At 31.5% G+C, this 27490-nt stretch overlaps 13 protein-coding genes and 1 pseudogene across 13 annotated transcripts, besides 7 other annotated features; 8 read left to right on the top strand and 6 right to left on the bottom strand.

The window, feature by feature from the left end:
* Positions 1 to 208: 208 nt before the first annotated feature.
* On the top strand, positions 209 to 2602 carry CMU_040710 (RNA-metabolising metallo-beta-lactamase family protein; the record flags this gene model as incomplete). Its single annotated transcript, XM_002139315.1, has 1 exon — positions 209 to 2602. The coding sequence occupies one exon, from the start codon at positions 209 to 211 to the stop codon at positions 2600 to 2602; it is 2394 nt and encodes a 797-aa protein (XP_002139351.1).
* A 20-nt stretch (positions 2603 to 2622) lies between these two features.
* On the bottom strand, positions 2623 to 4245 carry CMU_040720 (BTB/POZ domain-containing protein; the record flags this gene model as incomplete). The annotated part of the gene is made up of 1 exon (XM_002139316.1): positions 2623 to 4245. The coding sequence occupies one exon, from the start codon at positions 4243 to 4245 to the stop codon at positions 2623 to 2625; it is 1623 nt and encodes a 540-aa protein (XP_002139352.1).
* Positions 4246 to 4697: 452 nt separating this feature from the next.
* On the top strand, positions 4698 to 5888 carry CMU_040730 (uncharacterized protein; the record flags this gene model as incomplete). The annotated part of the gene is made up of 1 exon (XM_002139317.1): positions 4698 to 5888. One exon carries the CDS (start codon positions 4698 to 4700, stop codon positions 5886 to 5888), a length of 1191 nt encoding a protein of 396 aa, XP_002139353.1.
* Positions 5889 to 6037: 149 nt separating this feature from the next.
* CMU_040740 (NAD dependent epimerase/dehydratase family protein) lies at positions 6038 to 7444 on the bottom strand (the record flags this gene model as incomplete). The annotated part of the gene is made up of 1 exon (XM_002139318.1): positions 6038 to 7444. One exon carries the CDS (start codon positions 7442 to 7444, stop codon positions 6038 to 6040), a length of 1407 nt encoding a protein of 468 aa, XP_002139354.1.
* Positions 7445 to 8039: 595 nt separating this feature from the next.
* Positions 8040 to 9404, top strand: CMU_040750 (U4/U6 small nuclear ribonucleoprotein Prp4, putative; the record flags this gene model as incomplete). Its single annotated transcript, XM_002139319.1, has 1 exon — positions 8040 to 9404. One exon carries the CDS (start codon positions 8040 to 8042, stop codon positions 9402 to 9404), a length of 1365 nt encoding a protein of 454 aa, XP_002139355.1.
* A 62-nt stretch (positions 9405 to 9466) lies between these two features.
* Positions 9467 to 11239, bottom strand: CMU_040760 (myb-like DNA-binding domain-containing protein; the record flags this gene model as incomplete). Its single annotated transcript, XM_002139320.1, has 1 exon — positions 9467 to 11239. The coding sequence occupies one exon, from the start codon at positions 11237 to 11239 to the stop codon at positions 9467 to 9469; it is 1773 nt and encodes a 590-aa protein (XP_002139356.1).
* A 2937-nt stretch (positions 11240 to 14176) lies between these two features.
* CMU_040770 (zinc finger, C2H2 type domain-containing protein) lies at positions 14177 to 15049 on the top strand (the record flags this gene model as incomplete). The annotated part of the gene is made up of 1 exon (XM_002139321.1): positions 14177 to 15049. The coding sequence occupies one exon, from the start codon at positions 14177 to 14179 to the stop codon at positions 15047 to 15049; it is 873 nt and encodes a 290-aa protein (XP_002139357.1).
* Positions 15050 to 15100: 51 nt separating this feature from the next.
* CMU_040780 (uncharacterized protein) lies at positions 15101 to 16654 on the bottom strand (the record flags this gene model as incomplete). The annotated part of the gene is made up of 1 exon (XM_002139322.1): positions 15101 to 16654. One exon carries the CDS (start codon positions 16652 to 16654, stop codon positions 15101 to 15103), a length of 1554 nt encoding a protein of 517 aa, XP_002139358.1.
* Positions 16030 to 16052: a sequence feature (AT_rich).
* A 102-nt stretch (positions 16655 to 16756) lies between the features above and the next one.
* Positions 16757 to 16809: a sequence feature (AT_rich).
* A 397-nt stretch (positions 16810 to 17206) lies between these two features.
* CMU_040790 (uncharacterized protein) lies at positions 17207 to 18583 on the top strand (the record flags this gene model as incomplete). The annotated part of the gene is made up of 1 exon (XM_002139323.1): positions 17207 to 18583. The coding sequence occupies one exon, from the start codon at positions 17207 to 17209 to the stop codon at positions 18581 to 18583; it is 1377 nt and encodes a 458-aa protein (XP_002139359.1).
* Positions 18584 to 19400: 817 nt separating this feature from the next.
* Positions 19401 to 19443: a sequence feature (AT_rich).
* A 1085-nt stretch (positions 19444 to 20528) lies between these two features.
* Positions 20529 to 20570: a sequence feature (AT_rich).
* Positions 20571 to 20764: 194 nt separating this feature from the next.
* Positions 20765 to 20803: a sequence feature (AT_rich).
* Positions 20804 to 20834: 31 nt separating this feature from the next.
* Positions 20835 to 20889: a sequence feature (AT_rich).
* A 55-nt stretch (positions 20890 to 20944) lies between these two features.
* On the bottom strand, positions 20945 to 22306 carry CMU_040800 (acyltransferase domain-containing protein; the record flags this gene model as incomplete). Its single annotated transcript, XM_002139324.1, has 1 exon — positions 20945 to 22306. The coding sequence occupies one exon, from the start codon at positions 22304 to 22306 to the stop codon at positions 20945 to 20947; it is 1362 nt and encodes a 453-aa protein (XP_002139360.1).
* A 380-nt stretch (positions 22307 to 22686) lies between these two features.
* CMU_040810 lies at positions 22687 to 23235 on the top strand (annotated as a pseudogene).
* A 172-nt stretch (positions 23236 to 23407) lies between these two features.
* On the bottom strand, positions 23408 to 24428 carry CMU_040820 (zinc finger, CCCH type domain-containing protein; the record flags this gene model as incomplete). The annotated part of the gene is made up of 3 exons (XM_002139325.1): positions 23408 to 24218; positions 24306 to 24351; positions 24392 to 24428. 3 exons carry the CDS (start codon positions 24426 to 24428, stop codon positions 23408 to 23410), a joined length of 894 nt encoding a protein of 297 aa, XP_002139361.1.
* A 215-nt stretch (positions 24429 to 24643) lies between these two features.
* CMU_040830 (uncharacterized protein) lies at positions 24644 to 26572 on the top strand (the record flags this gene model as incomplete). The annotated part of the gene is made up of 2 exons (XM_002139326.1): positions 24644 to 25324; positions 25385 to 26572. 2 exons carry the CDS (start codon positions 24644 to 24646, stop codon positions 26570 to 26572), a joined length of 1869 nt encoding a protein of 622 aa, XP_002139362.1.
* Positions 26573 to 26655: 83 nt separating this feature from the next.
* Positions 26656 to 26706: a sequence feature (T-rich).
* Positions 26707 to 26763: 57 nt separating this feature from the next.
* On the top strand, positions 26764 to 27429 carry CMU_040840 (uncharacterized protein; the record flags this gene model as incomplete). The annotated part of the gene is made up of 1 exon (XM_002139327.1): positions 26764 to 27429. One exon carries the CDS (start codon positions 26764 to 26766, stop codon positions 27427 to 27429), a length of 666 nt encoding a protein of 221 aa, XP_002139363.1.
* Between the last annotated feature and the right edge of the window lie 61 nt (positions 27430 to 27490).

Genomic DNA, 27490 nt, shown 5'->3' on the forward strand with positions numbered 1-27490 from the left:
TATCCAATTAATCATACCAGATTTTATATTCAGGATAATTAGTACTGAGCCACATTTTAATCAATTCAGAAAAAGGGACAGTTATTTCGGCAAAATATGACAATTTACCAAAGACATTGGCGGTATTAAACTGTTCAACCTTTTCAGCAGAAGTCTGTACTGCACTTTTTGCGCATCTTTACTAGCCTAACCCTTAAAATAAAACTTAATGCCTATAACTGTCACTCCTCTTGGAGCAGGTCAGGATGTTGGCAGATCATGTATATTGGTTAGAATTTATGAAAAGGTAGTGATGCTGGACTGTGGAATGCACATGGGATATAAGGATGATCGAAGGTATCCTGACTTTACTCTAATTAGTTCTTCTCTGGACCCCGTAGTAATAAATAGTTTGGTTGATGTAGTAGTAATATCCCACTATCATCTTGATCACTGTGGTGCTTTGCCATACTTTACTGAAAAAATTGGTTATTCCGGCCCAATAATAATGACTTATCCAACAAAAGCTGTTTCACCTATCCTACTTGCAGACTGCTGCAAAGTTATGGAACAAAAGAATATATTGAGTAAATTTGGTTCAGATATAAATACAGAATCAACTGATATCTTAAAGCCAGTAGATCCACAGCACTTTAGTGTAGGTGATGTTTGGAAGTGCATGGAAAAAGTGACAGCCATTCAACTACACCAAACTATATCTGTTAATGGAATAAATATTACACCTTATTATGCTGGTCATGTTCTAGGGGCTTCTATGTTTCATGTTGAAGTTGGCAATGAAAGTATTGTATATACAGGTGATTACAATATGGTCAGAGATAGGCACTTGGGGCCTGCTTCTATAAAGAAGCTTTTCCCCGATGTGCTATTGTCTGAAAGCACCTATGCTACATACATAAGGCCTTCAAGACGCTCAACAGAACGGATTTTTTGTGAAATGGTACTTCAATGCCTAGAAAAAGGTGGGAAGGTGCTTATACCAGTCTTTGCTGTTGGTAGGGCACAAGAGCTTTGTATTCTACTTGAATTTTTTTGGAGGAGAATGCAATTACGATATCCTATATATTTTGGTGGTGCTATGACGGAGAAGTCAAGTTTATACTACCAACTTTATACTAATTGGACGAATACAGCTTTATCAGATGATTTATTCTCTTTCCCTCACGTTTTACCTTATGATAGGTCTGTACTTACAAATACTGGTCCAGCAGTACTATTTGCTACTCCAGGTATGCTTCATGCTGGATTATCTTTACAAGCTTTCAAGTGCTGGGCACCTGATCCTAATAATCTAACAATTATTCCTGGTTTCTGTGTTGCAGGAACTTTAGGAGCACGAATTATTGCAGGTGCAAAACGCATTATATTGGATCCAAAAGATCCGTCAAGCTCAATTGATATCAGATGTGATGTTAAATATTTGAGCTTCTCTTCACATGCTGATTCTATTGGGATCCAATCTTTAATACAACATATTGAACCAGATAATATTGTATTTTTACATGGTGAAAGACAAGGTATGCTTAGTATGGCTAGTTTTGTACAAGAGCAGTTTCAAATACCAACTTTCTGTCCTCACAATGGGTCAACCGTAAGCATCCCAATTGATAATTTGAATATTTCGAAATGTTTGCTTTCCTCAACAGTCCTCAACTCATGGATATTACATAAACTAGATAACCTATTGTCTCATACTAGTTTAAAGAGTCAGATTAATGAAATATGTCATTTGTATTCTCAAAGAATAGAACTTGCACATAACAAGCTTTTCCTCAATTCTTATGAGGATCCATCAAACGATTGGTTCTGCACAAACAAATATGAGGTACTAATTGTACTATTATTGCATTACTATTTGAATTTTTGTCAATTGGATTCTTCACCAATAAACTGCATTATAAATTTATTAACAAATCTTGATAGAAATATTATACTAATCAGCACAGAGAATGAGGTTTTGAATATAATTAGAAACAAAACAAGTGAAGTCGAATTCATTTGCTGCCCCAGTACTGATTATAAAACAAGACGGTTCACTTTTCCTTGCAAAAATAAAAAAATCTCCCCAAAATTTTGGGATTCTAAAGCAAGTAAAAATCATTACAATCTACCTCTCTATATTTTATCATATTCAATAAAAATTCAAGATCTTCCCTTATCAGCACTTTTATGTGCGCTAAATGGGATGAAAGAAATTTCGCTAAGAACTCATAAAAAGTGTTGCTCATGTTTCAAAGATATTATATCAAGTAAATTAAATGAAGACATTGAGTATAGTTTGATTAAAATAAGAGAAAGTGTAACTGAATCGTTTTGTGGTAATAGCTGTTGCTATCATAATTTGATCTTTATTGAGCTAAAAGAAACTGCAACTCTTGAGATCATGTACAAGAGCATGAGAGTCATTGCTAAGATCCCAGATTCCGGTTTAAATGTGGATCTATTCTCCAATATATTGGAAGGGAAATCTAATAGTTCATCTACACAGAATATTAATAATATTCTTGTTACAGAAATTGACATCAAGTGGTCATATATCGATGAAACAGATGATATTATTAAATCATTTGTAGAAATTATAGAAGAAAGCCTTGCTTTGTAGCTTAAAAGTTATATTTATATCTACTGTCCTAGGTTAGATTGTGTTTCTCCATCACCCCGAGTCCTACCGAAAAAATAAATCTGGGGATTTTCCGTTTTAGAAGTATTTTGTAAATCACAAGAGTATGAGTAGTTGCATTTACTAAACTGTTTACTCTTATTTAGGAAATAATTTAAGCCACTCCTTCTAGTTCCATTGCAAGAAATTAGGTTCTTATTTTGATTATCAAATACCAAGTTACTCTGTCCTCTTTTTCCAACCAAACTACTTTTCGCTGTGCTATCAGAAAATTCATTGATAGATGCATTCACTGCTCTAGTCTCAAGAACATTAGGTTCAGATAAGATAATCTCGTGTTCCTTGTGGGTTGAATCAAATGAATATCTCATAAAGGAAATAGCTAGTGCCGAAATATCTACTTTTGACTTTAGAAAGTCATGTACTGCATTTAACAATGTACTAGAGTTTTGTTGCTGACCAGCAATTAAAATGTCCCAAATTGAGTCAGCATTAATTGATGCAATTAGTGGTAAAATACATGCATCATATAAAGAATCCACTTCATATTTCCCAGCAAAGAGAAATAAATTTAGTACCAAACGCCATTCTGATGATAAATCACAGTGTAGCAATTTACAGTCCCCAGTCGTAATATATTCGATTGCATTTTCAAGCACATATGATGATGCATCTGTTACAGGTATATTGAAAATAATTTTTTTAGTTTCTTGGAAGCTAGTACTAAATAGTGCACGAAAGTATCTTGAACGTGCTGCTAAAGTGAATTTTGGAACATTAAATACTTGTCGACCACTTCGCAACGATATAATTTCTGTTGGTATATCATAGCAACTTGAAGAAAATGTTGCAATATCCTTAGCTAACCTCATAAAATCCTCCGATGCACTTCTAGTTATTTCGTTAGGCAAAATTATACTTCCATTGGAGTTCTTTAGTCCATGATGTACCTTTACAGTTACTTTTAACCTCAAATTCCCATCAAATATGCAATGGCGAAGAGTAGTATTTTCCCAGTTGGAAAATATTTCTGTCTCTTCATATTCGACACATTCGCATACGTTGTGAGATTCTAGAGCCAAAGCTCCTGAGTCTTCTTCTGTCAAAAATAGTAACTCATTACTTGACCTTATTCTATGGGTGCTATAGTCAAATGGTGAGGGCAAACTTTGTGTTGATGAAGAGGTTGTTGAAGGTTCCATATCAAAGGTACAACTAGTTTGATCCTTCTTAAGTGTTTTTATCTGGATGTAATCTTCCCATCCCCAACTAGGATCACTCTCACTAAATAACCTAGGATGGGACAAAGTTACTTCCGATCCCTGTACAGGCGACAAATCACTGTCCAAAATTGAAATCTCAAATAAGGCAACTTGCACAATATCTGATGAAGAAAATAAATACACTGAGATTAGTGTACCATCGCAATTAACACCAGCTGGAAATAAGGCCAGATACCAATATCCATTATATGGGTCACCAAATTTAGGACTTAAGATGCGATCGTAATTTGGAAGAGCACGACTTGATGCCAGTGTCCTGAGTAGTGGAAAATCTTCAATAGTCCATACATACTCAATTTCATCAACACTAATCTTTGTGGTACCACACCTGACACTCGACATATATCAAATAACTATATAATTAACTGCTCAGTGCTATAAAACAGTAGTTATACTGAAAGATCTATATATTATTAATAGGAAAGATCAGCATAAAACACGACTCTCCTAGGTACCCCTCTTCTATCCAAACCGCTTAAAGTACAACAGCAAGTACCTCCCATAAGTTTACCGCTTTATATATAGCCTAAGCAGCGAATGATGAAACCAAACCAACACAAAGAAATCTATCTTTAGTTTATTTATTCTTGTTTTTTACTTTATAGTTAATCAGGTAGTTCATATTATTATTATTTGTATAAAGTTAAAAGATAGTCTTTTAACTAAAATAGTAAAATTACATAATTGCATGTCTAGCGCTTTAAACTTTTTTTTTGGTTGGGTACAGCTAACCACCTAGTTTAAGTTAGCATCAAATTTGGAATTCTGGCAACTTGTTTGTTATATTCCGCAAGATGCTATCTAATGATGCTTTAGAAGAGGATAAAGTTGTGGAAGATGATCTCGGTAACCAATTACTGATTAATGAAGATGAGATTCGAGGCAGTAATGCATCAGTAAAAGGCAGTGGAGAATCTCTCAAAGAATCTGACTTATATACAAAGCTCTCTAGTAAGAATCCTGATATCTTTTTGGAAAGTGATAATTTAGTAGTACTAAATAATCTAGGTGAAGAAAATGATATGCAAAGTAACATGAGAAAGAGAAATGCTATCCCTCAATTAGAAAGTGATGTATTGAAGGATTTTATTGTTGAGGATGGAAGCTCTGATTATGAATTAGATGAAGATGATATTATTCATGTTGAAGGAGGGATAAGGTCATCAGATGAAGAAGATGATAATAGTAGTATAGCTAATAAATCCAAATTTAATCCTACAACCAAACGTAATTCACATAAATACAATCATATCTCTGAATCAGATGCTAGAGAAAGAATTAGGAATTTCCTTGAGAGTATGAATACTGCTGCTATTAAAGACGAGGAGGCTTATGCTAAAGGGAGGGTAGCTGCTCATAAACTAAGGATGATTGATGACGTTTGCAAACAAATAGCAATGCCAAAGTGGTCCCGATGGTTTATTAATGAAGGAATATTTGACGTACTTGATAGATGGTTATCTACACTCCCAGATGGAACATTGCCGAATTTAGCACTTAGGAGCAAAATTTTAAATTTGCTTAACAACCTTCCCATTAAAGAGGATGATCTTATTGGAACAACAATAGGCCATAGATTATGTGAATTATGGCAAAATCCTAGTGAAACACAAGAAAATAGACAGATTATTCGTTCATTGGTACAACGGTGGCTTAAAACCTTAGTGAAAAATAATTCACCTGTAGATACACCAGTTCCGCCCACAGTCTCAGCTAGCATGAACAAATCTATATCTGCTGTAGGCCATTCTCATAATAGTGAAAGTAAGGGTACAAGTAAATTATTTGAAAATCCTAGAACTGCAAGAATCCCACAAACATTTGGTTACAATTTTAAAATAGTACCTCAGAATGATAGCTCAAATAATTCTATAGAAGACAAAGTTGTAGATAGTACTATAGCAAATTTGCAGATACACAGAAATAAAGGGAAAAAAGTTGCAAAACATGCAATGAAGGTTAGCTTAGAAGGTAGGGGCATGTAGATTTTCAAAGTTATTTTTAAAGTAGTTAGATAATTCTGCTTAATTCAAGATTTTTCCTAGAGTGTACTTTGAATATAGACTATTAACTCATAGGCAACTACTGTTACTAAAGACAGCTGAATTTCACTTTTAGTAATACTATAAAAATTTCAGGATCTTAGGAAACTGAAGAGAGATGATTGTATTTTGAATTTGTTTTGAAGATCGGTACAAGTATCTGTTAGAGATTCTTCTATAGGTATGAACTTGTAGTCTGACAAGTGAGAAACAAGTTTCGCATTACTAATCAATATATGTTTCCCCATGGTCTTTTTTAAGAAGCAGGCTGCACTCTTTGATGTAAACAATGAGATAAATAATTTCGCAAGAAATGTTGGAATTACAATACTCGGAGTTTTTAGGTGAGGTTTTGTGACTTTAATAATTCGAGCAATATCCTGTAATGTATGCATACCCTGAACACAAATATATCTACCATGACTTTCTTTTGTTTCAAATAAGCGGATGTGTATCTCAGCAACATCTCTAACATCAATCCACCCTGTCTGAAAGTCGACTAAAGTAGGAATACCTCCTGATATCATGTCATATATCCATTGTACAGACTGATTAATATCAGTGCGAAAAGATGGTCCAATAGTCATCCCTACATTAACAACTATCAAATTTAAATCAGGACGTTGTTCATCAATTGTACGATGTGCTAGGCGCTCTGCAGCAGTCTTACTATATAGATATGGTTCAATAAGGGGATTACTGACCTCATTCCAGTCAGCTTCTGAGTAGACTTTGCCATTTTCATAATCACCTACAATTGCAGCTATTGAAGAAGTTAGAACCACAGTCTTAACATCATTACATAAACAACATGCATCAATCACATTTTTTGTTCCTTCAACTGCTGGATTTATGATATCAACATAAGGATCATTAAAATCCATTGAATAGGGGGATGCACAGTGAATTACAACTTGGCAATCTTTGATAACCTCATTCCATATTGAGGAGTTAAGGAGATTAGCTTCAACTAATCTTAGGTTTTGTTTTGCATAAGGTAGTGCCTCAAGATAATTATAAGTACTACTTTCTAAAGATCTTATTGTACCACGTACCTTATATCCTCGTAATAACAATCTCTCTACTATATGGGATGCAATAAATCCAGTAGCACCAGTCACAAGAATTTCTACATTGTTATTCTCATAGTTGAATTCTATTGGTTTGTGATAAGATGCCAAATATTCAAGATTTAATACCTCAGAAAGATGACTTTGACCGATAGGTATAGTTGTATCTCTCTGATTTGTTTGATTACCACTAAGTCCAAAATTTATAAAATTTCCAGATGGACTTGAGTTCTTAGGAGACTTAATTTTAGGAGGTTCTACATCTGAAAGTGCAGGTGATATCTCAGCACATAAATTAATATCATCTAGTGCTGTTGAAACAGGTTCTTGAGTTGTTAAATCTTTAGGGTATATACAGCTAGTATTTCCTAAGGAGTCCAACCCGGTTTCTTTGCTCAATATTTCAGTATTGACTAAGTTTGAGTTCATTGAATAGCTGGATGTAATACCAATGAATACTTATGTAGTATTTCAAGAGAACTCTGCGCCTTCTTTATCTAGTATTATTTTGCAGTTCACCTTTTTTCCAAGTGCGGTTAACCCCTCCTTGTCGACTGATAGACTACTTCCCTCCAAAAATGTGGGGTAGAATTCAAAATATCTGCTATTCTAAAGTACTACCTCGTGGTTTATTTTTATACGTGTACATTAGTTAAGGTAATAAGAATGAGACTTTTTTTAATATCTACTTATTACTAAACTTGTATTGTCAATAATGATAATAAGACAGTTACTCTAGTTTTTAATACCTTTATATCCCTCTTAACTTATAGCTACTACATCTACTTGCTGTACTTAATTCGATAATATATCCGGCACTTGTTCTACTTTATGCACTACCTATTTGTATAGAAGAATAAGAAATTTAGTGGAAATGGCGGTATAAGTGTTGCGAAACGTGTCAAAAAGACCTTTAAACCTTGCATAAAATTTGGCATCAATCTCCTTATATGAGGCTTAATTAGTTTGAAGGAGATAAGTGTAATATACTTTATATTTAAATATACTTAGGGAATTATATATAATGTTACATGAGGGGCCAAGTGTCACAGTTCCTACTAATGACGACGTTGTAAAGGCTACCCTTCGTACACTAGGACACCCAATATGCTACTTTGGTGAGGGACCATATGAACGCCGTATACGACTTTCCACTATTATTGAGGAAGATCCAAGAGAGTCACAGGAAAACTCAAATAGAGATATTGAACAAAAAATAGAAAGATTTTTTACAGAAGGGGATGAAGACCTAGTTGCCTTTCGTAAGACTATTGCTGCCTACTCTATTCCTTTATCATATAAAAGACTTAAGAATGCCAGAACTTTAAGAGAAAATGTTGATATCTTGCAAATGGAAGCTCATATATGTGAATATTTGTTACATATATCTAGGCAAATGACATTGAAGTATAGTGAAGTTGCAGACAGTCGTCCTCTAATGGGATGCAAATTTTCTCCTGAAAATAAGAAAATTGCAACATTTGGTGTGAGTTGTAATATAAAAATTTGGGACTCAGAATTTCTAAATTTGGTTGAAATCTTTGAAGGTCATAAAAATAAGATAAATGATATCGACTGGATATCCACAGACATTGATCTATCTTACATTGTTTCCTGTGATGCTAATTCCCATATATATCTTTGGAACAATAATGGGGTAATTGCTAGGCGTTTTGAAGATCATGAAGATACAGTTAATTGTGTAAAGTTCCATCCAGTATCTAAGTATATTATTTCTGCAAGTAATGACGAAACATGGCGTTCTTGGGACATTGAAAAAGGGAAGCAAGTAGTAATCCAAGAGGGACATAGTCGTGGAATTAATAGACTTGATATACATCTTGATGGTGCATTACTTGCAACTGGTGATCTTGGAGGTATAGTAAATATATGGGATTTGAGATCAGGTTACTTAATAATGCCATTAACTGAGCACGTAGGTCAAATACTGTCTGTAAAATTTTCCCCAAGATGTGGTGTAACACTAGCAACAGCTTCAAGTGACAATACAATAAAAATCTGGGATTTACGCAATACTAAGATACCTCTACAACATTGTATATTTGGGCATACAAAACGCATTTCTGAAGTACTTTATGAGCCTAAATATGGCCGCTACTTAATATCTGTAGCATATGATGGCTATATAAAATTCTGGACAACTCAAGATCTTCATAACTCCCTTTATAATGGCAAGGAGACTAATTTATCTGGAAAAAAGTATACATGCTTTAAAATATTGGTTTCTGAAGACCACAGAATATCTGGAATAGATATATCCCCTAATGGAACGCAGATAGCCTCTGTAGGTTTTGATCGCTGTGTTAAGTTGTGGTCTTGCAGTGAGATATTTAATGGAGTAAATGTTGACCGTGACTATGTGTTTTAATAGCTTGTATATAAGAGGTGTAGTATATAATAGATCTGAATTTTTATATTCAGGACAAAGGTCTAGACGTTTCTAAAGTTATCACTTGATTCTGAGCTTATCAAATAATGACTTACTCCATCGTTATTCACTGTAAGTGCCGCTGTTTGTGTAGACTGACCAATAGTTATTTGGGTAGATCCTATTTGTTCATTTATAGTTTCTGAAGAAGTATGCTGTTTACTAATATGAACTTTTGACCTCTTTTTTGGTTTATCACTTGATTCTGTATCGCGACGTAGTGGATCAACTGAGTGAGAAAATGTTTGTCCACTTGTAGATAGGGTAGCAGAAGATGGAACAGGTGATAACATGTTTGCATCCTGAATAATTCTAGAAGTTTTGGTTTTAGTTTTATAGCTGATACTTCTCGGAGTAGTAGTTGAGGGAGATATACCAACTGAAGAATAAGTTGCATTCCGCGTAGTTTGGCTAGTAAATCTTCCTTTTTCATCAACATCACCAATTTGAGATATTCCCTGTTCATCAGAGTGAAGAGTTGCATTTCGCAACTTCTCTTGCCATGCATTTTTTAGTGAATTCAATCGCTGCAACTTTTTCCTTACAGAAAATAAGATTGCAAGGTCACACCTTACTGCAACATATTGTTCAGCAATAGTTGAATCTAAATAAGGTAATGGATAGGTATCAAGTTTGAAGTGGCGTAGAAATCCCTCAATCTCAGAAGAGTGCTTTCTAGGTAGAGCAGATGTATGTTGATAGCACAATGTCCCGGCTGTTGTAACACCACTTTTTTTCATTCCAAAACTACCTATACTTTTAATCTGATTTAATATAAACTCCTCTTCATCTTCCACATTTCCTAAATCTAACAAGTTGCCTATTGCTTGTGTATTCTGCGTTGCTTTTCTGTTATTAGAGTTTTGTGCTCTTAGTTGTATATCCTCCAGTAAAATCCTTTCTTCTTTTTTAATCCCCACTTCTTTCCAGTTAGAGCTTAAGAAGTGTCTTCGATTTTTATCAGCTTCAAAATTATACATAAACCTAATATATGGATGACGACTCCTCTCTTCTTTAAGAGCTGTTAGAAGAGCTGGATCTGGGGAATTTCCAAGAGCTCTACGTTTCATATCAAAATTGACTTCAACCAACTTTCTAGAAACTGAATAGTAACGAAGCTTTAATTGTTCTAAAGTCCTTTGTCTTCCTGATGGGGGATTATATCTATCATGTATGATGATAAATCTAAGATCAAAATCTCTACATAGATTGAAGAGTATGGAAGTATCCTCTTCAGTCCAGTCATTATCTAAATCTTTTATAAATTTCGTATATTGCTCTGGCTGATATGAATATACAGTCACATGTTTATTGAACTTCGAGAAAAAATATTGACCTGCATTATCGTTTGCACAGTTGCTTTGTGTGATTGTGCTATCTTTGCTTGCTGAATTATTTATCAAGATCTTAGATTGGGAATTATTAACAGTCTCTTTATTTGATGGAGTCTTAGTACTATCATCCAAAGTAAAATTTGTGTTAGATTCAATATTAGGTAAATATTCAGATGTCACTTTGACCCAATGCTTTAAAGAAAGTTGATCATAACGTGCAGGATTGCTGAAAGTTGCCCACTTCCATCTAGCAGATTTCTTATTTGCCAAATTTGTTGCAGAAAAAGCTTGAATAGGGATACTAACCATAGAATCTCTTAAATTTTTATCTTTCTTTGTATTGAGTAATGAAGAGGTATCATATTTTAATTTTTCTTTCATAAGAGAAACCATCTTCAGGTTTGGAGAAATTCCAAGCATATCTTTAACTACAGAGCTCATATTTTACTTACATTTAGTGGTTCAGAGTATACTAGCAGAACTAATATGAATAACTTAGCTTCTAAGTCAAAATTACCTTTTCCTAAAGGTATAATTTAAAAAAGTACACAAACCCGCTTTGTAGCTCAAAAACCTTAAGGAAAGTATCAAATTTACTATTTAATGATAAGTTCATATTGACTAAAAATTCTCTTTTTAAGCTCATATTTCTTATATTTAGTTAGTATCATGTGTAATATTTAGCACGCAGCCAATTCACGTATATGACTTTTAATGCAAAGGGATAGGAATAATGTTATCAAACTAAACTTGAATCCCTATGAATAATCAACCTTAGCTATAGATATTATCATTTACTAATCAAATTTCTGAGTATTAAGAAAATTAAAAAGGAAAAATATATTCATATTAGATAAGAAAGTTCACAACTACTTTCTATTACAAGCTAGGTACTGAAGTAAATAAATACACTTGCAATATAGTCATATTTTCAAAGAAGTTTTGAACCTCTTTACTAATATATTTTGATAAGAACTTAGTATATTTGGAAGTTTCAGTCACAAAAGTGCGAGTCATACAGTGAACTTTCCAGACAAATAAAGAGAAGAAAAAAATAAGGATAATAGTTAAGTGAACTTATTTCGAACTTCAATTGTTCCCAATAAACAGCTTCAACATTCACATATAATGTAACTTCTTATAAAACATTATTTATGCTATGTCAAAATACCACCTTTTCTTTTTCTCCACAAGAACTCATTTCAAGCTTAGAGAAAGTACATACAAAGATTTCACTATTTTACACACCGCGAAGGTATAATAAACTAATAATATTAGAAACATAGTGCACTCAACTATTACTCTAGTTAGAAAAGCTTCAATAGAAAGGAGAAGGTGTACTTTGAATTTGCACACTCAAACTAACTAAAAGTAAATATTCACTTCTTTTGTAAGTATAGAAATAATAAACGTAGTGATAATAAATTGATGTCATTTATAGCAAAATATTTAAATATTGATATACTATGAACTATCCAAGATATTATAATGATATAGTTTATCTATGAAGTTTGGGATATTTACCATCAAAAGGTTATTTAAATCACTTTCTTAAATATTTACTGTAGGTTTGAATCTGCACTTTATAGTTTAAAGATATATACTCATAAATAAAAAGAATGCCTAGAGATTATTAATGATTTAAATGTATTTTGGTTAAGAAAGTTAACACAAATATATACGAAGTTGAGTCCGGAAATTTTAAAGTACTCAAGATATTAACATAAAACAAATCCTGAATATAGAACTGACTTTTAAAAAAAGGCTTAGTATAAATAAGTATATTGTTTGATCAAATAAAGAGATTGAATTGCAACTACTTGGAAAGTACTAATCTTCATACTACAAGAAGAGATGAAATCTACTTTTCTTCAGAGTAATAATATTTGGATACTATAATTAGGTATTAGGAAAAATCATAAGCTATTCTTGAATTTTTTGTAGTTAAATTTGTTTGAAATTATCTCCTCTTTATTCTATAACTTTTAAAACTTTTTATTACCTAGAAAAAAAGAAACCTCAAATTATTCACTTTTTAATAAAACTATGTGAATAAAGGTGTTATTGGAGTGTTTAACTTCTATATATATTGCATTAATCTAGTAATATACTTAATTAAACAAAATAATATAAGTAACTTTGCACAATCTGCTAAATACGCAATAGCTAATGGGAAAAAACCATTGAATTTGTATTCAGACATGCATAGAGGTAGCATTTGCAGTTGTAAATATTTCGACAAGAAGTCTCAAATTCATATCTTTATCCCATATTAACATGGAAATAATGACTAATTTACCAAATATATACATTAGTATGGTAATAATGAGACACCTATATTCAATTATAAACTGACTTATTCCCTTATGTTTTCACAGGACTTATCTTAAAATATATGTTCATAGCTGTGTGTACAGTTAATAAACAGCTTGATATTTTTATTATTGAATATAAAACAGTCCATAATTGGAAGCTAAGATATATACTTCTAATTGATGACTGAGAAGTAACACTTAACACATGGTATAAAGCTGATTCATTACTCCTAAATACTAGTCTAAGTACTAAGTCACATTGTTTTAGTAAAAATCTATACCAATATTCAGTAATTTTTGAACTTAGAATTGTATATTCATCTTTGATAAAGAACACAAGAGTATTGAACCAAAAAAGAGCTAAATAGAATATATCTCTGAAGAATAAAATACTGAATATATAAGAACAATTTCTAATCCAAGCTACAAATAAAGAAGTAGCTTCATATTGTTTGAAACCAAGTGAATAAAAGTTTATATGTGCTTCAAATATAACAGCTGCACAGAAGTACTTTAAGAAGTTTAGAGTATTCTCTTTACAGATTAAAAGGGATCTACTAAATAATACATATCCGTGTACTTGCGGTTTTGTAGTATTAATGCTATAATAATGTTTAATCTATTGAATTCTATATATTTATCAGTAATCTACCCACATATTCCACATACTGAAAGACGAATATTTTGAGTTATATTCCTTATATAGTTCAGCCACATAACTCCCACACTCAATACAACTGGCCATAATTAAATAGTTACTACTTTCTAATTCAACTTCGTTATTTGATGTATTAATTCTTCCTATCTTTGCTTTAGTATTCCCAAAATTCACTACCGATTATAGTAACAATGTCGCTACATAATACAAATTTTACAAAAACCCCAGTATAATAATATATTAGCTGTTATTCTCATAATTAGGAGAAATTTGCAGCTTTAGAAGAAAGTTTTCTCGAAAAGTTGTTTTTCTCTTCTTTTCATAATAGGTAAGTAGCGAACCAGAGGTGGTGCCGCTTGTTAGTTGATATTTGTAGGGGAAAAAGGTTAGTAACAGAAATAACTTATGACAGATCCAAACATATATATGAACTCTTCAGAATATAAACATATCTCAAACAGTCATACTTCGAGTGGAATAAATAATAGGACATGTCATACATTAGTAAGTACTCAATACATGGCAAGTAACTCAATATCATATGTCACAGTAGATATTATTAGAAAGCTTATTGAAGAAAACCACCAATTATTATATGGGTTGCATGTATTTCTTAATAAGGGCAAGTGTGTCAATGACTTTGCTGTACGTGCCTTATTTTCAAGGTTACAGAGAAATCTGATCTTTCTTGCACACCTAAATAATCAACCTAAAGCTCAAAAGAATATATCTGTCAATGATGTTATTCGTCCTATATTTCCAAGTGACTATTCTTTAGAAGTAAAAAAATCGACTCTTAGCAACTCAGAGCCGAATTCTGTCCTCAGTCCAAATATATTAACCACTTCACCTCTCCTAACATCTAATACAACTCCAACTTCTCTCTATGACCCAAACTCAATAGACTATAGAGCTAATAATCCAAATAATACAGATAATATCATCCATAAGCACATGTCTGAAGCTAATATTTCTAATAACTGCTCAAATAGTAGTTCTATACCAAGAACAGAATATGAACTTATAACATCTGGTATATTAGACTATGATATAGTTGGAAACAGTGTTGGAATTTCAATGCTAGGTAGTTCAACTAATTCAAATAATAATATCAATTCTATACAGAACAATGAACATTTTATTTGCCGTTACTGTCAGAGAAAGTGCAGAAACCAAAGTGGGCTTACTCAACATACAATGAAAGTTCATCCAGATGCACCTGAAGTTCAGCATTTAATTAAACAAGCACAATCAAGATCAACAGCAAATTCCATATAATAGACTTTGAATTAATAATATATCTCTCCTAAAATATTCAATACAAAACTTTTAAACTAGTACATAGTAAACATCAGCCCCTACAATTTGACTATCAGCATAGGTATGCTCTAATGGAGAATAGCATTCTAATTTGCTATTTTCTAATTTGTTACTTTCCTGAATATGTCTTGGAGGGAGAGGTCTGCCATATGATTGCCAAATAATATTTCGAGAAGCATCTGTACTCATTGACAATTTTATTGAATCTATTATTGCTCTTCTAGTTATATGTGGTGGGTCATGATGATTCAACTCTGGAATTGGACGACCAAGATAACTGAATACTGTGGGATAGTGATCCTTAAAGTCAATTTTGTGATTTTTTGATATTTTAGCTTGGATACTGTGTCTGCCATATTCTATAATTGGATCATACTTTTTCACTTTTCTATTTCTGTGTATCAAGCTCGTCTCTCTTTTAAACGGCACTTCGCCTCTATTTTGAATTAAGAGTAGTTTATTTGTTGCTGGATGAATAGTTTCTTTGTATTTGTTATCATAATTGTGATATAAGTCGTGTATACTATATATTTTTTTTTGTATAGGGTCCCAAAGAGAGCTCTTGGATTGGTTAACTACTTTAAAGTGACTAGTACTTGATCCCCTATATTTCAAGTGATCATTTTTAACTGCATCCATATTATGTGGAGCTCCTGGAAACTCCCCAAGTTGTAGAAGCTTTTGTGGATTACCAAAATCTTCAGGCAACCCAAATCCCCCATGCGATATTCTTCTCTTAAGAGCTTCATCTAAAGTAAGGATTTCTGTGTGATATTCATCGTTTGTTGGCTTAAAAGCACTAGCTGTATTTGATTCAGAGGGTTCTAATTCTAGGAGTTCATCTCCTACATCACTATAATGTTCTAAAATTTTCCATGCTAAGTTGTTGAGATCTTTAACTTTTTTCTCACGTAGAATAACCTTATTTTGAATTTCACTTAATATATTATTTATATTTATTGATTTTTCTTCAAGCCTAACTTTTGAATTTGCTATTAGTTCTTGTGTCCTATGAATAAAGTGATCCATCAAGTCATGTATTGTTGATATTTTATTTTTGATATTTTCGTCAAAAACTTGTTGAAGTGTAGTTTCTATGTGCTTACTATTACTCTCTCTTAAAAGCTTTTGATAATACGAGTTAGTTTGTTTGTCTTCAATAACTTCCTTGTTTTGAAAATAACTGGAACTATTTGAGTCAAGTAGGAAGTAATCCAATCCAGCTAATACGTCATGAGATTTTATATCAATGGAAATCTCAAAGTATCTGCAGAGTTTCAATTCTGAAAGTCCTCGTATCTTGTCAATAATGAGCGCAAGCTGTTTAAGTTGTTCTTCATTGTAATAACCTTGTGGTGTTGCAACTACAATGTCATTTGAGCTGACATGTAAATTACTAGGTGGAGCAAATTCACAAAAAAAAGATAATTTACTGCCAAGTAAATTCGATATACTACTGTCTAATTCATTTATAAATAGAGGTAAATCTAAAACGAATCCATTACATTCTCTCTTGAGTGCCTTAGAGTACTTTTTACTTTGACGTTCAGTTGTAGCCATCATTTTAAGCAAAAAGGCTCACTTATTGCCCATTATATAATTAACTCTGGAGCTTAAGACACTATCCAAATTGCATGACTAGTGTAATGTATAATTAGCTATAAGTATATATTAAAAAAAAAAAATTAAAAGTTAATTAGTATTTAATCAATATTAAAGCTCTCAGTTTCCATTTAAATAGGAGTATAATTACTCCAAATGTATCAAATAAGGAATATAAAGCTTGCAAATAAAGGACTCGCAAGTATATAGTCGTATTATTGTAGATAGTCACTCTAATTAATATTTGTATTGCTTTTCTCAGTGTAAAAATGTTAAAAGTTTCATAAACATGCAACTTCACCCGTTTGAGTAAGCGCCTAGTTAAGTATAATGGATAAAGAACTTCATAATTGTAAAACTAGTGCACCAACTTGTCTGTATTTATACTTTAGTACGAATCATATCTAATATTTAACTTAAGTGACTTGAATAATTTTAGTTAACAATTAAGTGCACTAAAAATTAAGATCATTCCCATTACCACACTTGTTTGCAACTGTTGAGTAGTTAACTATGCCAGGAATACAAGCAACTATGGACAAATTAAAAGTTTCATCATGTTCCAAGCTTAATACTCTCAAGAATAATGAGAGACGGGGCTATATTTCATTATCGACTCTAGAGGTACTTAACTCGTTTAGTTGCTCAGTTGTAAACATTTGCTCATCATCGAAAATAATTGGAAGGACAGTTCCTTATATAAACCTTTTTGAAGATCAAAATATATTCAAAGAAGTAACTAAAAAATTTGTGAAAACACATTTTGAAAGACTCCGGACTAAGGATATTAAAAAATCAGACGATTTTGATCTTATTTTAAAGTACTCCAATGAAATAAATTCATATGCAAATTACATTGAGAATGGTAATAGAGAGAAGTTTATTGAAGAAAGAGATCATATCAATTCAGTGGGATATATAGCAGTACCAGATAATTGTAGGCCAGTATCAGCACATTATGTTTTGATGAATAACTTTGCTGAAGGTAACCATAATTTAAATTCTAGAAGTTTGATTCATCCAGCTTCACTATATTATATACCAAATGAGGCAACAGTCGGCCAGATTGGTTATGAAATGGGGAAAGTACCATGCATATTTAAGAAAACACCTCAAAAATCCACATCATTTAAAACAGGCCACTCTAGCTATATAACAAGGCCTCATAGCTGTTTTGGTAGAGTCAACAAATTTCAGAAGAGCTCTGCACTTTGCAATATGGAAAATCCAGAAACACTTAAGCATACATATTTCCGGAATATTAATACAAAACTGAACTTGGCGAAGAGTAATGAAATCAATAATACAAATAGTATTGAACTTGACTATTCTAATACAGCTATTCAGAAAATGAATCCTAAATTTAAAAGAAGAAATTTAAAACAAGAATATCTAGACTTTAAACTATCTGCAACATCTCCCTTGTCACTAAATGTTAAAGAAGATGTTAGTGTTGGAATATTTAAAATAGAAGATCTACACGAGGGTCTAACTAGGCAAGAGTTGGATGGAATTTATTTAAGTATGAACTCACAGCAAACAAATACAAATAGTAGGAAAGTTTTTTACACAAGGTTAATGAGACGTAGAATAAGCTCAAATTTGGCAAAGAGAAAAGTAAGTGCTCTGCTAAAAACTTCTAAACCATCACTCAAATCTGGTACAGATTACAAGGTCATGGCTGATTGGCAATTAAAACAGAGTATAGCTAGGGGCGAATCGATATCTAAACTTGCATATAATAAAGATAAGGATGGTCACCTCTTGTATCCTTGTATTTCGAGTGTACTAAGGTCATATGACACGTGTATGGGTCATATTAGAAATAATCAGATTACACCATCAAGAGTTCAGCTAGTAGGACCACTGAGTTACAAACTAACTTCATAAAATAAATGAATAATAGGTCTAATTGCAAGTAAACTTGTGCTATAAATGTTGTAGCAAGTGACAGGTCAAGACTAAGATATAATTATTACAGACATAATCTGTAAATCAGCTCATTCATCCTGGTTTTATACCTGCTATAATTATTATCCCCTTCTTCTTAAACCCTAAATAAAGTACTATCCAGGGAAACTTTTAAAAAAAAGGGCTATTAATTTTCAAATGCTACGTTTGTCTCAAGTTGAACCAACTAAATGCGGTACAAAGGAGTATTTATAAAGTATTGCAATACCGCATTATATTCTCATGAATATTAATAGCCAATGAAAAGTTTCATAGTTACTTTTAGTTATAGAAATTTATCCTGAACATTGCTTATATAGTATAGTAGTTTCTACTTTAAGTAAAAAACTTGATTTTTTATATTAATATAGATTCATGATTCCTTACTATTATTGGATGTTCTACTTTACAAGGAGTAACTTGAGGACTAGTGCATAAACTTCAAACTAAAGAGATAGAGATAATTATATATATAATACTTATCCACTTAGTTTCAAGTATTATATAGAAGTAGAGATATGCCTTTATTTTACTGAAGTATTGCGGGAAATGTAGACTAATAGAAATAACTTAGATCTTAAAATATTTACTCAGCACTTTATTAAATAAATAGCCTAATTCACAATATAATTATAAGGTGCAATATATTCAAATTGTTTTGGATTTAGATTTATTGGTTATATAGGTTAGTTTAGCTACTCACAGTTAATCTCTAAAAGGTATCTTTTTGAAGAAAAACAAGAATGTTATTCTAGTGTTAAATATTATTTTTATTAGTATAATTTATTATTTATATTTTAGTATGCACTGATAATCGTTGAATTCTAATTTTCTTAAAAAGTATTTTGGATAATACTTAATTTTTGTTTCAAGTTGAGTTAGAATTTAGAAGTATACACTGATATCTAAATATGGTAGTATATAATATTATGGAATCTCTAAAATGTTTTAATAAGTCAGATTAGCTTAAAGAAGTTATTCTTTTTTTTAGATTTGACTTAGATTTAGTACCTGATTATCTTATGTTGTTGACAACTTATTTTTAACAAGGTCATAGTTTGAAAGAACTCAATTTACTTAAATAAACACCATATCTTCTATTAGTGCAAATTTAATTTAATCATATTTGAACTTGTCTCGATTTATGGAAGTATTTCACATTAATCAATTGAAACCCTGACAAATACTACAAAAAGTATGCTTATTTTAGCTATACAATAGTTTTTTTTAGTACCCATCTATAATCAACTAGATTAATTAATTTTGACTTATCTGTGTTATTATAGGGACAATATTTAAGATTTGCTTACAAGAATTGCAAGTTCAGCTAAAATATTTTCAATTTGTTGCGATGTGAATGTTGAAGAAGAAACTCAGAAGATTTTCATTATAAATTTTAGCACTTATTAAGTTAATAGTACAAAATATATTCTAGGAAGTGTTAAAGTTCATTTGATAAATCAGAAAATAGTATTATTTCCAAGCTGAGGCTTCAGATAAAACTGGTAGGGTATTAAACAGTCATGATTGCTAATTAGGTTTTATGTATGATAGTTATCCTTGTGGTTAAGTGAAAAACTAATCCTCTTGTCTGAGTTTTTAGTATATATATATTAAAAAGTTTCATTGTATAATTTTACATATTCTTTAATTTAGGAACTTTTAATACTCAATTTTCTTATTAATTATAATGTATTTAAACAATATGCTGTATACACAAGGAAACAAAACTTACAAACTCAGATAAGATACCTTACAAAAACAATTATACAATTTAAAGAATTAACACAAATTTAATAGGATATCTGAAGCATATTTTTGGAAATTTCAGTCTCATAATAGCTACTGACTATTAAATGTGTTTTATTAATTTACAATAAAGTGCATTTATATTTAATTATTTAGTCTTAAATATTTATTTAAAATAGAATACTATTACTTTTTAACTAAAAATACAAATACACTTTAGGCTCTACTAAATGGATATTTAACTGTTAAGACTTAGCATCCAGAAAAAGAAATATATCTGCAACTATTGAATGTATATATTGTTCTGATAGCTTGTTTCAAATAGAATTGACTATTATCAAGGCTCTATGTTAATCTTTGTATATTCAATGCTTAAATAATTATAATTTTTAGTATTGTTTATATATAAAAGTAGAGTGATATCAGAAAAAAGTATGGCTTGAAAATTTAATTTTTTTTTTTAAATCACTATTTTTCTTTTTTATAAAAATATTATAGTATACAATCTAGCTGTTATTTATAAATTAAGCAAGTGTAATTTGTCAATAACTTCTAGCTATCTTTCAGTTTACGGATATATTCATGCTTCAGTCTTAATGAACTAGTGTTTTCTGACAAACTTTGATTTAAACCAGATCCAATTTTACTAGCAAGTTTAGATTCCACATAATTATTATTTTCTATATGTAAACGTTCAATATGATGTTTTAGCTTTGATGAGTACAAATGAGTATAAGGAACCATTAAGATATATTCTTTATTCACAGTTAGATCTATATTATTTAAACTTTTGAGAATGTAGGACATTATATTACGAATATCTTCTGAAAATTTGTAAACAGATGTTGGTGATTTGTTATTATTTGCTGGATTAGTATGGGGTAACCAAAATGCAGAGATTGTGATCGTTCCAGTATTGCAAAGTAGAAGACTAAGCAAAACCCAAAATGGTAGAATATCATAGGCTGGAGAAACAAAAGATGATTCATATGAAAGTACGACAGGCTGTATCGGTAGTAGAGACTCAAATGCACCAACTTTAAAAGGAATGATATCTGAACCATTTGAGGTTGTACCTTCAGGAAAAATGACAAGTGGAAGCTCATACCTACAAGTGAAATGTCTCTGGGTACTTTTTGTAGAATAAAAAGAAGTATTGAATTTCAATGTATCCGAGTGAGATAAATAGCCTACTTTATTTATTTTATTAATGAATGAAAATCTGAGACGCTGCTGATTGCATATCACTTTTCTGGCATATTTCCTAGTTTCTGCACAATTTCTATCAACATAAATACATCCAATTGTATCTGCTATCAAGCTAAAAATTGCACTTTTCCTGATTTCACTTCTAGCTACAAAGTTGCATGAAATATATTTTAAGAAAAATAATATATCCAGTATAGAAATATGGTTAGAAACAATTGTGACAACTTTATCCGTTGGTGGGCAATTCTTTATAGTTTCCACTTTGTAAAATAATGTGTTATTTTCACTTTCAAGTAAAATAGAGTAGTGAAAGATCTTTGTAGCTCCAAATACGTACAAAGTAAAATACCCAATAAATCTAATTGTCAAGCTGTGGATATATTTATAAATCCAAAGGGAATTAACAGGAAGTAATTTATCTAGAATAATCAAGAACAATAATATAATGAGAGTAAAGATTGCGCATACCATAAATATCATAATTCTAAAAGGGCTATATATAATGGCTCCTATGAACAAATGTGAGAAGCAAACTCTACCATAATCAAGCCTTTCATAAGGATAGAATTTTGAGCGTTCTTCAGTGCATGACAATTTTGCCGGATTATATTTGCAATACTCCATGAAGGATAACAGGAACCAGACAACTGAAAGTGTTAGAATTATTCCATAAGTAATAGAAAAAAAATATATAAGTGACTTCATTAAAGAACTGAAAAAAAATAATAAAATGTACCAGGTACTATATATTTAAACAATTAATTGTCTATATATCTTATTCCATCATAAATGTAACGATTATACGAAAATGTAACAATTAATACATATTCTACTTTATATAAGAAAAAAAAGTAACTTTTATCCTAGGAGTAAATAAACCTTAATAGATTAGCGCGCATGCATGAATAGTCTATTGTTACTAGTGGAAATGTGTGCAATATTCCACTAAAAAATTTAAAGGTATCAAATCTTAAGCATCTAATTACTTTAATTAGTTCTTATTGTTATATAAACTTTCATACATTAGGTTAGAAAACCCTTGCATATTTCCAAATATTAATGTTTATGTTATGTCATCTTGTACAAGAAAGTAATGTGATTTTATAAAGTTAATCATAGCAGGATACAAGATAGAGTTAAATAACTCTTCGGCACAGGATTTTTTTGTTATATTTTGTGGGCCAAAAGAGACTACTTATGAAGATGGAATTTAGAAAGTCCATGTTACCCTACCTGATGATTACCCCTTTGTATCACCTTCAATTGGTTTTATGAGTAAAATTCTTCATCCTAATATTGACAAACATTCTGGCTCTGTATATCTTGACATAATTAACCAAACTTGGACTCCAATATACTCCTTAGTTAATTTCTTCGACATATTCCTGTCACAATTACTAACATACTCAAATCCCATGGATCCTCTCAATAGTAATGCTGCAGCCCTTTTTCTAAAAGATAAATCCCTCTGTGAACAAAAAGTTAGAGAATACGTGAAAACTCACTCATTATGTAAAAAAGTGTTAAAAACAAAAGTGAATCCAATTTATAATAAAGAAAAGTCAGAGATATTTAGGAACATACACATCAAGTCAACATCATCAATTGAGTGGGACAGTGCAATCAACCAGTAAGTCCATTGTGCAAACTTACATCACTGGAAAGTAGTAATAACTCAGAACACAGTCCCATACTATAGTACAATATAGTTTAATTAAATAAGTAAATATTAGGAGTTACTAATACTACATTTTATTATTTCTATTCCAAAAAATATTAAGGGTTAAGTCAGGATATAACAAGGAACTACTGCCAAATGATGTGTTTTGGAGAATAAGATGGGAGTATATCATTTTTTCTATTATTGCTGATGGTAGCTACATATGGACATACCAATGACTTAAATAGGGAGTCTTTGTATTCTAATGAATCCGAAGTATATGATAATGAGTTAGTAGAGTGATATGATGCAGGACTATGTGATAGAATAAAAGTTTTATCCCTGGATATTATACTAGAGCTCTTTAGATGCGTTTTTATTATGGTTTCATTTTGCTTTTTTAGTAGGCAGGTACTAATGGAATCAGGTATTGCCTCTCTGCACTCCTTGTATAACTTATTCATCATAATCTTGTCACTACTTTCCTTATTATCTTCTTTAACTATCTTTTGTAAATATGGCTCCCACCATCTTTTGGATGGATCCATATCTTTAGGACCTCCATCTTTGTGTGATAATAATAAGTAGTCCTTATTATTACGCACAAATTCCTCTTTTTGGCTATCATACAATGGTAGTCTATGACTAAATCTGCAGTTCTGTAGATTTCTACAGAATCCAATAGTATGTATGTATCTACAAGGAAATTGGCTAAGATCATGGCTATAAAGACACTCAGCTCCTTTAGTACAACTTCCTCCAAGAAAGTACCAGCAGGGCTTTTGTTTAGTAATGGGTTCTGCTGTGTGTAAAAATTGACAAGTACTTCCACGATCACATCGCCCCTTTAAAAAAAAAGTACAGAAGGAGCGTGTACGGAGATTTGCTGGATTATCTTTTAAGTTTTCCTTGGATCTTTTTTTCTTTTTCTTTTTGTTGGCATTTTTCCTTATCTTACTTTTTATAGTAATATTTGTACCGTATATATATTATGATTATATAGATATAGTTGAATCACTTAGAAAATTGGCAATCTTAAAAAACGCGCAGCTCTCTAGTCTTATGAAACCATTGCGCTCTTTACACGTAGCTTTTTAGACGAATGCCGCAGAATAATTCTAAATATTAACTGATAGTTTGTGTGATAAACACAGTTGAATAATACATTAAAACTTATGGTTATTTCTTTTTCTTAATCTCATTAATAATCCCCTTATTACGAAAATTCACTTGCACATATTGTTGGCGCTATACATGTGGAGATATAAAAAGTGTCATTTATAGATTCTCGGTCTTACTCACTTTTTTTTCTTTATAAATCATAGCACTTCTAGTAACTGCGTCCACAGTTGTTTATCTATCGTCATAGTTTAGTAAATAGAATGCAAGCTAGTGAAAAATCCTTGCCTGATGAATATAAGACAAGTGATGATGTTACAGCTCAAGCTTATAAGAAATTGGAGAAGTTGAGGAATGACAAAGAAAGGATTAAGACTTGGAGTGAGAATATTAAGAATTTAGCTAATAATCTTGGCGCAGCTCCAAAACAGTTGAGTAAAGACAGCTCAAGTAATAAATACATTGGAAAACTAAGTAATAATTCAATACATGCGGGTACAAACCAATCTACATCTCCTAAAATTGAAAATATCAATATACAAACCTCATCGCTGGACAAAAGGAAAACTGAAGATCTAGCTAAAGGAGTTTTATGTGAATTTCAAAAAAAATCTGAACAACAAATTGAGGTACTTCTCCAAGAAAAAAGCAAAATTGAATCTATTTGTGAAGAATTGCAAAATAGGTATAATCACCTCATATTAAGATATGAAGAAGTAGCTGAACAGAAAGAATCATTTAAAGAAGCATTCAAGGCTAAAGTGGCTGAATACAAAAAGTTGCAGGAGGAGCATGATGGAGTACAAAGTCTGTTAGTAGTAGGGAACCGTGCACAAGAAGAACTATATCAGACTCAAAAAGAATATCAACTGATTTTAGGTAGACAAAATATTGAGTATGCAAGAGTGAAAAAACAGTTAGATCAAGCTGAATCTGAAATGAAGGTGAGTATAAACAATTTCAAAACAAAAATCATGAAGCCTGATCCTTTTTTTTTTTTTTAGAGTATGCAAGAAAAACTTAGCTCATTAGAAAGTGAAGTCACTGGTAAAAGTAAGAAGAATGAAGAAATTATGAGGTCAAATGAAGAACTACAAAGTAAATTTGAAGCTCTATCGAAGTCTCATCAAGAGTTGGAGAATGAGGCTCGAAAAATGCAGCAACAACTAGATATATACATTTCGCTCTCTCAATCCAAATCTATGGTTGAAAAAATTGCTAAATATCTGGAAAATCTTATAATTAAAAGGAATGAGACAATTAGGGAGATTCTTGGGGATATGACAAGTTGTACGGAAGCTTTAACTATGGAAGTGGCACATACTCGTACCGACCTCGATGAAGTCGAAAACAGTATACAGAAGTTCAGTAACACTTTAATGTATTTTAGAAAGGATGTTATAATAGATGAGCATAAAAGAATTGACGAGTCGAAAAACTTAATCAGTAAATTAGAAAAGAATATAATTGATGATAAAAAAAAAATTCTTAAACAGAGAAAAGAGTTATTCCATTGCATTGGAAGACCAGGATCCCCAATAGAACCTAGTTCAGTATTTCAGATTAGAAATGGATCTATTCTGCATAAATATAGTGGCAGATATGGAAAACTGAGCAAATGTTATTGTAGAATGATTAGCTCATCCTTTGAGTACACTACATCTAATAGATCTTTCAAGTCAATTAAGCTTGAAGACATAGTTGGTCTTGACTATGGTTACACTTCCAATTCATATATTCGTCAATTTTATAAAGGCGGGTTTTCATTTTTCCTAAAAAAATCTCAAGTAGAAGTCAATGAGGACTCAGAGCCTAAATATCAACCATGGCTATGTTTCACACTTAGAGTATTAGAAAATGGCAATAATAAATTTATAGATTTCGTTGCACCAAGTTCCCAGTCAATAGCATCATGGGTTGTTGTAATTGGACAATATGTATCATATATACATAGATCTCATAAGTTGTTCTCTTACAACTTTATAAGATCAAGAACCGAATTTATTATTGTTACAGTAAGAATGAAGCTGATGTACATATGTTTTTCAAGAAATCTTAGTCTTGAACAACTGTTCATGATCACAATTTACACATGTTGCATACGGAATCCACAGCTTATTAGAAATAATTCTGCTTGGAAGAAGCTAAAAATTAGACAAAAATATATCGCTATTAAAAAAGGCCTAACTTAAAGTCTTAAACAAGTCTTATTTCTTCTAGAAAATGTTTTTTAGTTCTGCTGTTCTCGTTCTTATAGTTACCCCGCAAGCACATCTTTGTTTACTTTTTTTTTCCCCTCTTCTCTTTTCTTTTTCTTTTTTTTTTTAAATTAAAATAATAGCCACTATTATTACTACATTTCAAGGATACTTGTATGTAAAACATGAGTTTTTTAGAATTGGGAAATGCCACAGTAGATGATAAAGGATACGTAATGGACAAATTTAGAGATGATTTCTTTCAGAAAATGAGAAGCAAAGTAGAAAACAGAACTTGCTTTGACTGCCAATCTAGAAATCCTTCATGGGTATCTCTTTCTTATGCCATATTTATCTGCTTAAATTGCTCATCAGATCATAGAAAAATGGGCGTCCATATAAGTTTCGTTCGTTCTGCGGACTTAGATAAGTTTAGTCCATCTCAGCTACTAAGAATGAATATAGGTGGTAATTTAAGGGCAAGAAATTACTTTAAGCAAATATATGGGATTCAGTTTTCTGCAAAGTCTCGGGATTATGCAATTTCTTCATTTGGGAGCCAGTACAAACAAATCCTTGACAAAGAAGTCAACATTACTCTACAAGTCAGTGTGCCTTCAGAAAAAAGTACTTCCAATGATGATAGTCTTTGTAAAGGGTCTAAATCTTGTGATACTCATAGTGTTGATTACTTAGAACTTGATAATAAAGACAACTTGAATAGTACTATGAACTCTAGCCTAAAAGTACGTCAATATAGTGCTCAAACTCAGCGAGGTTTATTAATTAAGGGGAAGCGTCTTGATGCTGACTTTGATTTTGATCTTTTTATTTCGAATACATCTAAATAGTGTTCATTATAGATGTGACAGCTATCAATATTTAATTAAACCTTTAGCTTCAGCAGTATTA

Source organism: Cryptosporidium muris, genomic scaffold, assembly GCF_000006515.1.
Source record: "Cryptosporidium muris RN66 scf_1106632373453 genomic scaffold, whole genome shotgun sequence".
Taxonomy (NCBI): Eukaryota; Apicomplexa; class Conoidasida; order Eucoccidiorida; family Cryptosporidiidae; genus Cryptosporidium; species Cryptosporidium muris.